Here is a 14,016-nt window from a genome sequence, read left to right on the forward strand (position 1 = left end):
TACCTCCCTGGACTACATGAAAAGAGACATAGAGGAGCTCTCTGATCATGTAGCCCAGACCGGTATGACCCTGACCTTGAGTAGCATCTTACCCTCACCAAGAATGATGCCACAGTATAAAGACAAAATGATCAATTTTAACAATTGGCTAAAGTATTGGTGTCATTCAAAGGGGATCCAGTGTCTGTCAGCCTGGGATGACATGCTCGACAAGCCACATTGCTTCACTAGGGACGGCCTGCACCTGTCACCCCTGGGCTTTTGAATACTGACTAAGGCTCTTGCCACCCCCATAGTGCCTTTTTAGGCAAGGCTCAAAAGACAAACCCACCTCCATAGACAGCACAAGGAAAAAGAAACTAAGGGTAATGCTGCTCAACGCCAGAAGTGCAAACCTCAAGATGCACACACTTGAGGCTCTCCTCAGTATAGAGAATATCGATATCTGTGCAGTAACAGAAACCTGGTTCAAGGCTTCCGAGAGCACCCCAGCACTACCAGGTTATACCTCATACCATGCTTTTTGGCCCCAAAACTTGGACTGATCCACTAAAATAGGGGGAGTATCCATATTCATCAAAGATACCCACACCTCCAGGTTAGTGGCACTGCAGGAAGCATCGGAGACCATCCATGTGCAACTAACAGTGGGCAAAACTGCCTTTCAGTTTGTAGCCTGCTACAGACCACCCTCCCAAACTCAGGAACCCCACTCGGCTTTCCTGAGAACACTGGAGAATATGAAGGTCTCTCCAAACACCATTATATTGGATGACTTCAGCTACCCAAACATAGACTGGGAGCACTATTCAAGCCCCAACACCCTCGCCCAACGGTTCCTAGAATTTATAAACTCAAATGCTATGGAACAGCTGGTCACCACTCCCACAAGAGGGGAAAACATATTGGACCTGATCATCACCAACATGAGGACTCTATGTTCCATACCAGAGGTAAACCCCTCATTGGTAAGATCTGACCATAAATTAATCTCACTGGACATCCATATCCTGTCCCCACCCCCAGCCAAGGAAACCACGGTGAAGAACTTATCAAAAGCAAACTTCACACTTCTCAAAACCGAGGTGGAATCCTTCAAAGCCCCCGGGCCAGTGGAAAATATGGCCCAAACCACAGAATCCTTTACAAACGCATTCTGTGGACACCTAAAGGAATGCATGGATCATGCTATCCCAAATAAAACCAAGACTCACTCCTCCAAAGGTAGGAGACCTGTCTGGTGGACCCCAGACATAAATAAGCTATACAACAGAAGGAGGAAGCTACTACATGATAGAGCAAAATCCCAAAAAGGGAAGGCATCTCTGATCAGTACTAGCAAGAAACTATGATCCCTCATAAAATCATCTAAGGCCAGCTTCGAAAGAAAAATTGCACAAGATGCTAAAGATAATCACAAGGCCTTCTTTAGTTATGTCAGGAACCTGGGTGGCAACTCCCAGATATGCTCTGAGTTAGTGCAAAATGACAAAAAATACACTGAACCCACAGACATTGCCAACATCCTGGCAGACAGGTTCAGTGCAAACCCCCCCCAAAAGAGCAAATGTCTATCCCAACAGAGTGTGGCCTCCCTGACATCACAGATGCACAGGTGAGAGCTGCCCTCTCCAAAGCAAAAAATACAGCATCAATGGGACCGGACGGTGTCCTGGGCTGTGTCTTACACAAGCTCCAAGAAGAACTGAACCCTCACATAAAGTCACTGTTCAATCTCAGCCTTACTACAGGATATGTACCCAAGGAATGGCGTACAGCAACAGTGGTCCCACTCCACAAAGGTGGTGCCACAACAGACCCCGGAAACTATCGCCCTATAAGCCTGACTAGCCTGGTCTGCAAAGCTATGGAGTGTATCATCATGGAACTCATAAACAAAGACATTGGGAACCTCCAAACACTGGATCCTACCCAGTTCAGCTTTGTTAAGGGCAGATCTTGCCTCTTGAACCTGGTCGACTTCTTTGAAACAGTCACCAAGGCCATAGATGAAGGGAAGGTAGTCCACACAGCCTACCTGGACCTCACAAAAGCCTTCGACACAATATCCCACTCGGGCATCATAAATAAGCTCACCAGCTTAAATATCAACCCCTATGTCACAAGATGGGTTGTAAACTGACTCAGGGATAGAACCCACATGGTCAGAATTGCAGGTGCCATGTCAGACTCTAAACCAGTTACAAGTGGTGTCCCACAAGGCTCAGTCCTGGGACCTCTGTTGTTCGGTATATATTTCTGTGAGGTACAGGCTAACACAGGAGGACTATGACTGACCAAGTTCGCAGATGACTGCAAACTGGGTGACATAATCGACTCACCGACTGACACAAGCATCCTCCAAAAGGGTCTCACAGAGACAGATAACTGATGCCAGAGCCATGGCCTAAAGCTAAATGCCAAAAAGTGCATAGTCATCCTCTTTGGGAAAACAAAGTGCCCAAAAATTACCACATAGGTGGTAATCCATTAAGTACGGAAGAAGTAATTAGGGATTTTGGGACCCAAGTAGATAGCAATCTCTCCTTTGACAATCATGTTGCCAAAGTGGTTAGAAAGACCTTCTATATAGCCCACCTTATCATGAAAGGGTTCACATCTAGATCAAGAGAAGTCATTGTGCCCCTCTACTCATCACTCATCAGGCCCATAATTGAATACAATGCCCCATTCGGGATGTACCTTACCTGACTCCTGCAGCAACTGAGAAGACCCCAAAAGTACATCACCAAGAGGATCAAGTGACTCAAACAGATGCCCTACATAGTTAGGCTAAAGAAACTCCAGCTGTACTCAGTTGCTTATCGCCTACTCAGAGGCGATCTGTGCCTGACGTATAAAGCCATGTCCAACCCAGAATTAATGGACATGCTCCACCTCAAGAAATCCAAATCCCTTAGAGCTACATGCTCCAGGGACTTAAACCTCAGCACAGAAATAAATAGGACATGCTGGAGGGACAGATTCATATCCCAGAGGCTCCCCTCACTCTGGAACAAAATCCCAATCCATGTTAGGCAGAGCCCCTCAATGACCCTCTTCAAGAGAAATGTTGACGAGTGGATGGGAGATCATAGGTTTACCCCTGGGATCTCTTCTGTGTCCCTACTAGACAGAGGCACAGTAAACTAACTTTAAAAGGGCTATCTTCTGTGACCTACTATACAGAGGCCCAGTCAACTAATCTAAAAGGGTGGCAAAAGCCAAACACACTCTGGCTAGGCGTATAAATGCCCTAGGGCAGATAGCCTAGTATCAACCTATGAACCTATGAAGAACTAGAGATACTTTGGGCAATATTGCAGTCAGCAATGACAGAAAAAAAATAAACTCCAAAGATGCACCGATGCTAACTTAGAAACAGAGTAAGTGAAAGAAGTTACATGAGAAGCTAGTCTTCACAAAATCAGTAATGAAATAAATCATTCTTATTTTTCTTTTAAAGAAGAAATAAAGATGTATTCAGGGTTAATGTTCGAAGCTGACAAAATGATAATTCCCAGTCAACTAAGAAGACAAGTATGTAATGTGAATCACATCTGAGAATGGTAAAGTACAAATAAAGTGCAAGCTATTGCATTAGCTAGGAGTGTGGACTCGTAGATCAAGCAGTACAAATTTTAACCTATGCAGTGCATACCACAAAAAGAGTCACAAGGAAGTAATGAGACCATACACTGTGCAGGTCATCAGTAGAGTTGTGTGATCACATATTTGTTCCAGTTTAAAGAAGCCATGTATCTGCTAATGTGACTTGCTTATCCAAGTTCCCTGAAATAATTAGAGCATCTGATACAATGAGTGATATTTTATAAGTACATTAAAGTCTATATTCCTAAGACAGGGTAGTCTGCGTGTTGTTGTAACTGACCACAGTGCAAGAGTCAGAAACTCAGGAGATTTGTTTATTGGTAGAAATTCGGACGTGTAATTTCCAGACCTCACTGTCTGTAGGTAGCTGAACAAGTAGAGAGGATTAGCTAAATAGTGAAGCATCTGACAAGAGAGAGCTACAGCAAAAGGTATGAGAAATTCCATCTCATACACTTGGAATACAAACATATTCTGTTACAGGGTTGCAATCTCTCTCTCTAATTACATTTTAAGGGGCAGAAGACTGAGACATAAATTGCCTTCTTCACTTGTATGACTGATGCCTAAAAGTAAATACAAACAAAAGAAATGATAGAATAAATCATCAGACTTGGACTTACTATTATGACAGAAACTGCTGAAGACTGCCAGATTTGAAGGTGGAGAGAAAGTAAAAATATTAATGCCAGGTGAAAGTCTGTAGCCCAGAGTAAAAGTAGATGGTCTTGTAGACAAACCAAGAGTCTTTCCTATTTATGGGGAACACAGTTAACTGTAAAGAAGTAAATGTAATTATGTAATACAAGAATATCAGTGGACACGGAAGAGGAACACCTAAAATACTACAACCTTTACTGTCAAAAGAAAATAAAGGCTTTGAGATTTCTGATAGCTAGAATTTGCAGGGAGAAACATCTGAAATTATGTCTGCAAGTAAAGCCGCAGTGCAGCAGTTACATTTACCAAATTAATCTTAGATGTCTGGTATGTAAATACGTAAGTTAAATACCCTAGATTTGGAAGACCACTGAAGATATATATATATATATATATATAGAAATATAGATAAAAATATAAAACTAGATCTGTTGTCTATTATTACATGATGAGTATCACCAGGCATGGGAATGTTGCCATTTATCATGAAAGGGCCAACATGTTATAACATTATGTACAGCTACACATTGTGTTGTCTTTTATATGTGATACGTAATGCTTCATTTAAGGGTAGGATTGAGTGTCTTTGTAAGATTCTTTATGCTTATTTCCGACATGGATAACACAGGAGTAATGTGATAGCCTTTATGAATTGAGGGAAGACAGTGTTGTAATTAGCAGAACGAGATATGCATTACATCATAATGCATTGCACTGACATCACACATTAGCATATACATAAGGCACATGCATGTAATTTCCAAGAACATCACCCTTATGTGTAACATGCACACCACTGGCTCGATGGAGCTGTGTGCACAGTTATATATGATCAAGTGTGAGGACTGTGCATGTCTATGGCAAATTGTGTCAGTCAACGTGGGATAAACAGATTATAACCATGTGTGGCATACCTGGCTACACAGTTTAACAATTCGTAACCTATTCAGTTGCTGTCATAAATTGGTGCAGAAATGCCACAAGTGCACTTCTCCATGATTAACCATGATGCAAGTCTACCACAGCCACCAACATTGTGACTGACAGGAAATGATGTAAAGCAGTGTGAACATGCTCAGTCTATCTACCCAGTGCTATATGTTTCTACTGTTAGAACACCCATACATGCACAGATGTGCACAGCCCTGTTTACATTTATGAGTATTTTTTACCATTTTCTGGTGTGATCTGCATTTTTCATTGTTATTTTATGACATAATGCTGGTAAAATCAAAACTTTATTATATTTCTTGAAAGTGTTGAAAGAAAAAAATTAAGTGCACAGTAGTGTGATTATGCTGGTGATTTTATATGATCTACATGGGAATCTACATGACACACTGCTGCTGAATGTATAAAGTGATGTCCATGCAGTCACAAGGGTGTTAACACAGTGTAAAATATCACACATAATAGAGCACATGGTGACTTTCATGACATCACTCACAGCTTTAAATCCACGGACATTGCATACAGGATGTGTCTGAGGACATATGTCTAACAACATGTAAAAGTTGTAGTTAGCGTGTGTGAATATGTCCCTCCCAGCTGCATTACACATGCACAGTTTTTGTCACTGATGTGATATACAGTTGACTAAGCATCCTCTGCACAGAACACAGGATCTGTAGACTGTCGTTTAGAAACAGGGAAATATGAATGCATGCTAGGGCTTTCAGAGATGATGTAGTAGTGAGATGTATTCCTTTCTCTGCCCTGTAGTTTTGAAGTTAGTTTTAGTTTAAAGTTGTGGTTTGAAGACATGACAAAGACATCTGTTTAATGACTGACCTGGAAAAAACTGAAGATGACAGGAATGTAATCAGAATTGCAGTTGTCAACTATGAAAGAAAACAATATGGCAAGTGAAGACAAAGTGCTAGGGTTAGTGGAAAGCTAGTTAGATGATTTTTCACTTTAGACTTATTTGTTACTGCCTTTATGGCCCAGATTGCACCAGAAAAGAGTCCAAGGACCAACACATGTACCTGGTTACCAAATATGAACTAACTGATAAAATAAATAGAAAGGAGGTTTCACAAAGGAGGGTGGTCCTCATATGAGTCTAGGGCTAAGCTGACAGAGACTCAAAAGTGAAGTTAGAAAAATAGTATGGGCAACTTGCCACTTGTATAACTGAAGCCAACGAACAACAGACAGAGGTCTGGATATTATGAACTCTCTCTTGTGATGGCAATCAAAGAATTGCAAAAGGAGGTTTAAGTTTCAAAAGACGTATTTTTACATATATATGATTTGAATGACATGGAAACATGAAGTATAAGCAATCAGAAAATGAAGACAGGGCATGACAGAAATATTTCTCATTTAGGAGTTTGGCAAAAGAGAAAATAACAAGATTACACGGGTCCAGAGTAAACTGATGGCTTGAACAGGTCTGCATGACGGATAAATTATAATTGAGCAATAGCACAGACTTTTTGCCCCTGGCACAACAGGTACATGGAAAGAAATGAGATGTTTTGATGGGATTTGAAGCCATGTGATGAGGGATAATATTCTGTATCTGCTTTGGCATTTAGGGAAGAATTACAGGTTTGGAGGTAAGCAAGTGCAAATTGACAATGATGGCTGGCTGAGGAGGCAAATACCACAATTTCTGGTTTCTGTGAAGGAACGTCATTTGAGAAAGTTTAAGAGACTGAGTGTTTCACTCAGCAGTGTGGACATATTTTTGCAGAGGATTTAATATATTTAAGACTTGTGTGGATTCATGAGATGCATTGCAAGCTATTCTTGAATACAACACCAAGAGATTGGACGAGTCTTTTGGCACTGTGCAGGCTTCAGTTAAAAGAGGTATGGTATTAGAAAGAAGTGACTTTACAAACCTTTCTTTGCTAAATAAACTGAAAATATTTACAAGAGCTGTGAAAATGAGATTTTAAGATTACACTGCAGTATGAGTGGAAATTGAGTTAATATACCTAAGGGGCCAGGGGTTGTGGGGAGTAGTCCTCCTTTCAATTTGAAGTGAGTGAAAAACTAGTGTGTGTGTGTGTGTGTGTGTGTGTGTGTGTGTGTGTGTGTGTGTGTGTGTGTGTGTGTGTGTGTGTGTGTGTGTGTGTGTGTATGTGTGTGTGTATGATCATGCATTTTTAATGTCAAACTCAAAACACCAACAAAAGATGTTCAACATAAAGAATACTGAAAGCAAGAAATCTCACACTAAAAATATCGAGAAAGGAAAAGTATTTTCTCTCCCAATGTTAACACTAAACTCCCCATAACACTAGTCTCAAATTCATCTGAATAGTGGCTGTGTTACAAGAAGGTTTTTATTAAGTTAAGATATAGGGTTAGGGTCTGGAGAAGAGGCACATTTTCTGCTCAGCAGACTGAGATAATATTGAAGACCCTATACATGCATGTTAGGCACATCATCATCATAGACAAAAGTAAAATGGATAATGCTTTCCAGGAGAAGGTGTGGCATGGAGTAGTGGAAGCCATCATTGTTAATGGCAGCCTTATTAGGGCACTAGTATAAAGTATGTTGCAGGGTCACCAATATGCTGCTGCATGCTAAGACCAAGGCACAAAACATTGCTAGGGACAGGTCCTGCACAGGAAGTGAGAAACCAATGCAGAAGCAGATCATAGAGGTGGAAGAGTTACTGAAATTCTTGTCATGGGGGGAGTGAGCAATTTTTTATGTGGCAGTGGCTTGGGTGTGGTAGCAGGGCTGGTGACAATTGCCCCAGCATCTGTAGATGATGCAACAGGTTAGTAATAAGCACATTTCCATGTTATACACTGATCTGCACATGAGAGGGACTTAATCAGCACAGCAGCTTTGCATATCTGTTCCAAAAGAGTGTTGGAGTTGCAACTGCAACACCAAATTCTATAAGGTATTTATTTGCCCATATGCTATTCACCGAACTGTCATATATTAGTATGTGTGCCACAGATTGGAGCTGAATGAAACATATGTTCCAGTACTGCTACAGGTATGTTTTCTTTATACTTTCACAGGTTCAACTGGTGGAGGGTGCAGCAGAACAGGAGGAAACAAACATACTTGATGCCAGCAAGTCACCTGTGGCTAATGATGATAGCAGTGTGCATATGGCATGGTCAGATGATACAGTAGCACTGTTCACAATACTAATACTGGAAGGCTCACACATATCTCCTACATATAAGATCTTTGCAGAGGGGCAGATTGAATGCCTGGCATCACCTGTGTTTAACACTGAGCCTCCTGTCAGTGTGATCCCAACCCAGGCTATGCAAGAGTGATTACCACAGATGAGATCCATTAGCAGTACAGTCTCAGATGTGCACACACCCTCCATAGGTCTTTTCCTGATCTCGGTACCACACCTGGTATCAGTCAGTGGGTGTGCATGTCAGTGATCCAGGCAAAGACACATAGCAGAGATGTTGAGCATAGCATGACTTGATATATAGGTCAACCAAACGTAGCCAACATAGCTCTCAACCTCTTAGCACAAGAAATCTGGACAAAGCCAAAAATAATGAGGGGAGAAAACCCCAAAAATAGGAACAAATGTTAAATATTGCTCTTATAAACTTAGAAAGTTGCTAGAATAAAAGGCTGTGTGTTACCATGCATTTTCTGAAGGATATGAAATCTGTAACTTAAATGTCTGTCATTATTTAGTGAATTCAGTTCTCAATGATTCCCTACAAAAATCCAGAAAAAAATCACAAATTTTATGAGGAACAGACCAAAAATACGAGACAAAAGTCTGGACATTCTGCAAAAACATGGACAGTTGAGAGGTATGGTAGCCAGTGTGGCTTCTATTGCTTGGTCCGTGACGCAGGTGGCAGTTGCCCTCCATTGTCCCTCTTCAGGCCATACTAACCATTGCCAAGCTAGGGTCCATATGTAAGGGATATGGTCACAGGCCAAGATTATACACACACTGTTCTAGAGACCACATCATTGTCACCCATGGCAACAGCAGCCAACACACCTAGGCGCAGACAATCTCATGGTTGTGGCTGAAGACATTTCTTGGACTCCACCAGTGGTTGCCTCAGCTAGCTGTCTGTTACAGTTTTTACACTACTAGGTTGTCCATATCCTGTATTGGGCAGCCAGTGCCATTTCTAGCTATGCTCATTGTGTGGGTCATGGCCAGTGTCCATCTGCTGGCTTCCAACATTGGATGCCACATCAAGGGTTCTGTAGATGCTCCTGAAATGCTTCACCATACCTAATGTAGAATGCATTCTATTCTGAAACTGCAGGAACACATTGCACCCATGGCATTCTTAATATAGCAGCTTGCCCCACTAGTGGAAGATGTGATCTGTGACTTCCCCCATCTGCTGTCTCACTTACAGTTTACTCCAAATACCTTCCATAGCCTTTACCTGTATGACAGATTTGTTCTCACTAATCAGTGTGGCCCACCCACCTGTGCAAAAGATGATGATTTTGCCCTGCGCTCCCTTTGGTTTGTGTGGGTAAGGTAATATCTGAGCAACAACATGACCTGTCAGTGCTGTGTAATGCATAGCCCGGGTGTGATAATGCTTGCTTCAGTTTTATTCTTTGTTGTCTATATCATGGCCCATAGCTGTGGACCAGATGCCACATTTCTGGCAGTTCTGTAGCATATTGCACTCACACTTACCTTCTGCAACCTGTTCCTATGAAGACTCTACACATTACTGTTCCTCTACTGCTGCTGAAGCAAGTCTACAGTGATGCTCTCATGTTGTGTCTGCATACATACTGCCATGTTATGTAGCATGATACACACAACAAATATAGGGCTACATGTGCAGGTGCAAACTGTCATGTGTCTCCAGATGCATTCAAGCAGTGCAAGCATCCCTTTAGGATTCCAAGTACACATTCAGTAGCATTCCTTTTCTGAGAATGCATGGTATTGTATACCATCTCAGCCATAAACTGTTTTTTTTTTATCCTGTGTTGGTCAAGTGAGTGCCATTTGTAGCCATGCCCATTATCTGGGTTATGGCCATGTCCATCTGTTGGCTTCTAACATGGGATGCCATATTAGAATATCTGTAGATGCTCCTGAAATGCATCAGCATCAGCAGTGGTTCCAAGGCATATCCAGCATTACCTGCAACACACAAACGGTGGACACCATTAAGTGTAGCCTACTGCCTGCTTGAATGGGAACCGTATATGCTGGCCTATGTACCTGCTAATAAATGCTGCTACTGATTAGATGACCCTTACCATGCCTGAAATACTGGTAGTGGTTACATGTGAGACAAATGTAGGAATCATAGAAACTGCCTTATGAAGCACAGGCATATTCCATATAATACTCTGCATATTGTATACCACTTGGCAAGAGATGGAGTGAAAGCTCTTTATTTGATGTATTGGCCAATGTATGGAACAGGTGGAGTCTTGATGGCAATGTTGGTATAACCAGTGGCTCCCAAAACGTCAGGGAAACAGACTGTGTTGTAAAATGCCTACATAGTGTTGGCTGTTTCCTTGCTATCCAAGGAAACCATATATGTTCCTTAGTCTGTGAGGCTGATGTCTGAAAAATTTCTAATGTGTCCCCTGTTGGATGCTGAAAGGTCCCTATAGCAAGATTGGTAAGTTAGTTGGTGATATACCCATCTGCACCATGGAGTGTGATGATGGGCAATGTTGCTGCCATTGCCTTCAGGACTGGCCACTAACACTTGTTCAACTAAAGGTGTAGCTGTTCCTAGCATATTAATATGAGTTATACTTCTGCACACTGAAAATATTGTAATTCAGAATATATGAGCACCATGGCTCACAGCACTAGATTTATAAAACTTTGGATTGTTATGCAGTATTTGATTTTGTATTTGCACAGAGGCACTCATTTGCGTGACATTAAGCAATCTTTATTCATATCAGGAGGACTGCGTTATTTCTCCCATAGCATGATTGCTCTGAATGTGTCCCTGAAACAGCCATCTTTGTGTTCTACTGCTTAGCATGCTGTTTTGCTTAATACTGTACCCAGAATGTTTCTGAATCATATCTCTCAACCTCTTAGAGCAAGAAATCTAGACAAAGCCATGAATAATGGGGGGTACAAAGACCCAAAAATAGGGACAGTTTTTAAATATTGCTCTTACAAACATAGAACATTGATAGAATAACAGGTTTTGCATTAGCATGAATTATCCGAAGGGCATGAAGTCTGAAATTCAAATGTCTATCATTATTTTCTGACTTCAGTTTTCAATGATTTGCTCAAAATTTGCCAGAAAACCAAAATTGTATGAGGAATAGATTAAAAATATAAGACAAAAATCTGTACATTCTGCGAAAATCTAGACAGTTGAGAGGTATGTTCTGAATACTCACAATATATGTCGAAGAGATATTCTTGTATGTGTTTTTAAGTGTAGATGCATGTGCATTCTACTATTTGTGTCATGATTACTTTATGTATAATATTTGGATTATTAAAGAAAGGTTGTTTAAAGTTTTCCAAGGTTAAAATAAGAAAGAAAGAAAGAAAGAAAGAAGGAAGGAAGGAAGGAAGGAAAGCCTGGCACATCTGTAAAATACAGATATTCTGGAAGAAGAATAGTTTGGCAGGTGCCACACTGATCATGCCTCTGTGTCAGTTATTGTTCTGAACCCGTTAACCATCTGAATGCTTAACAGATTCCAGGACTGTTGAATGGTAAAAGAACTCCTTTGTGGGATTCAATGAGTGACCTTGAAGAATCCTCATTAACCTATTCATTTCCCCATACCTTTCTAAGGATGCGAGTGTTTTACTTAGTGTAACAATGGTTTCACTCTTTTAAATAACTATTTGTAAGACTGTGTTTCATTTATACCCTTGTTCTTGTCTCCCAGCCCAGGCACAGAATGTGGGAGTCATTGCTGGTGTTGTGTCCGGTGTGATGGTGTTGATCATTTGTATAGTACTGATAGCCATTGTCATATACTACTGGAGGTACCGGCACAAGGATGAGGAAGACGAGATCCCTAATGAGATTCGGTAAGTTAAACATTTCTTAAACTAATGAGAACGATTATTAGTTTGTCATGTCACTTGGCTGTGTAAACAAATTTCATTAGGGAGGATGTTGCAGCTTCTTTTCATGTCTGGTATATAAAATTATACTGCCGTCATGGTTATTTGTATTTGAGCTGCAGGTTAACTATGTTTGTAAGGACAGTAGAACCTTGGAACACAATGAGAGATTTACTAAGGGGTATAGTTCAGCCAACAATCTCCAGGTATCTTGGCGCTTCTCTTAGAAACTGACAGCACGGATTGTATGGGCTATTTGTTGAACCTGGTAGACTTTAGTTGCCAGAATGGATCACGGTATTCATTAGAGCTTGTTTGTGGTAAATATGTTCTTTGCGAATCTCTCATGAGTTGTTTTACATTGCTGTTTGATATTGCTGAGACCAGTTAGGTTAACGACATCAGACATACAAAACAAAGCAATAAAGCACAACTATTATGCAGATTTCTGGAGTGGTATGATATCCATATTTCTCTGTATTGCCAAATCAGCCAGGTGTACATTGTTACAGCAGCCAATACATTTAAACACACATCTAATTTAAACTCCATCACTCTCCATAAACATGTTAACCACTCCTAACTCAATCTGTTAGTGGTTTGGTGTTTATTGTACATCTTTACTATTCTCCATCGTCAGGCAGTGGAGATTAAATTATAGTAAGAATCTTAACAGTAATAATACTGCCTGTGAATCCATGTACTAAATTTCATTTGCTGGTTGAGGTCTTGGTTGCAATAGAGCTGTATTAGCTGATGTATGTATAATGAACATTTTGATCATGTGGATGAGGAATCTGGAGATGTGCTGTTCAATTCCACCATGAACAGGGATGCAGGGCGACATAACCCAAAGTCCTTGTGTGAAGCCTACATGTTTCAGAGTATGGTGAGGCAGCTGTCATTAGCTTTGGGATTTATTTTTAAATCAAGTGACCTCTGTTTTCAGTGATGATACAGATTTTCTAGAAACTTCAGTTCCTCCTAAGAGAATGTACTTTGTTCAGTGTTAAAAGTGTAGCTACTTATATCTGGAATAATTGGAACTTGCAAATGGGAGAGCAGACACAAGCTGCAGGCCAATTGATGCTTACCTAGGCAACATTTTACATCCATCTGTTGACTTTTCAGCTTGCTCCATAATCAGCAAAGGGGGACCGGTACATTTTTTGAAACATGCAGAAGTCTGGGACTCAGTAGTACACTCAACAACAGTTTAAAAGTCCTTGCTGCCAGCTGATTTACTTCCACTTCTGTCTGAAGCATCATGTAGCTAGCAAATACTTGTGGGTTGTATTCCTACCTCTGCCAGAACAGACACCTTACCTGAATTTACTGGTAGTCAGAAGCAATCCCTTCCTAAACCTCTGCAACTAAATATCTATTGTCTAATGTAGGGGAAGTGTATACAGCTCCACGATCTGAATCAAATACTGTAATGTATGCACATGCACAAGACATGTTTCCCTTCACATTTAAAAATATTTTGCTTCCTTCCTGTCTCGATTCAATAATATTAAAGGATGGGGTATGTTAGCCTTGCATTCAGCATGGTCTAATTCTGACCTGAATTCTGTACTGCTATTTTGCTACATCCAATTCTTCCTCAAAGAAAAGTCTTTCTTTTCTTTCATTTGAGTCTTCAAATGCCACATCCTCTTTCATATGCTGCTGTTGTTAGAGTGATACTTTGTTTTTTGCTTTTTTAATTCAGTTTTCT

The 14,016-nt window shown here is 40.8% G+C and overlaps 1 protein-coding gene across 2 annotated transcripts in view; it reads left to right on the forward strand.

Annotated features, from left to right (window-relative positions):
- Nucleotides 1-14,016, forward strand: part of IGSF11 (immunoglobulin superfamily member 11) — an 899,111-nt gene that overhangs the window by 841,024 nt on the left and 44,071 nt on the right. For both annotated transcript variants that reach the window (XM_044073123.1, XM_044073124.1), the window contains exon 6: nucleotides 12,116-12,260. In XM_044073123.1, the coding sequence (XP_043929058.1) occupies nucleotides 12,116-12,260 (145 nt within the window). The remainder of the gene's footprint in view (nucleotides 1-12,115; nucleotides 12,261-14,016) is intronic.

This window comes from Protopterus annectens, chromosome 5.part1, assembly GCF_019279795.1.
Source record: "Protopterus annectens isolate FY-2018-M chromosome 5.part1, PAN1.0, whole genome shotgun sequence".
Classification (NCBI taxonomy): domain Eukaryota; kingdom Metazoa; phylum Chordata; order Ceratodontiformes; family Protopteridae; genus Protopterus; species Protopterus annectens.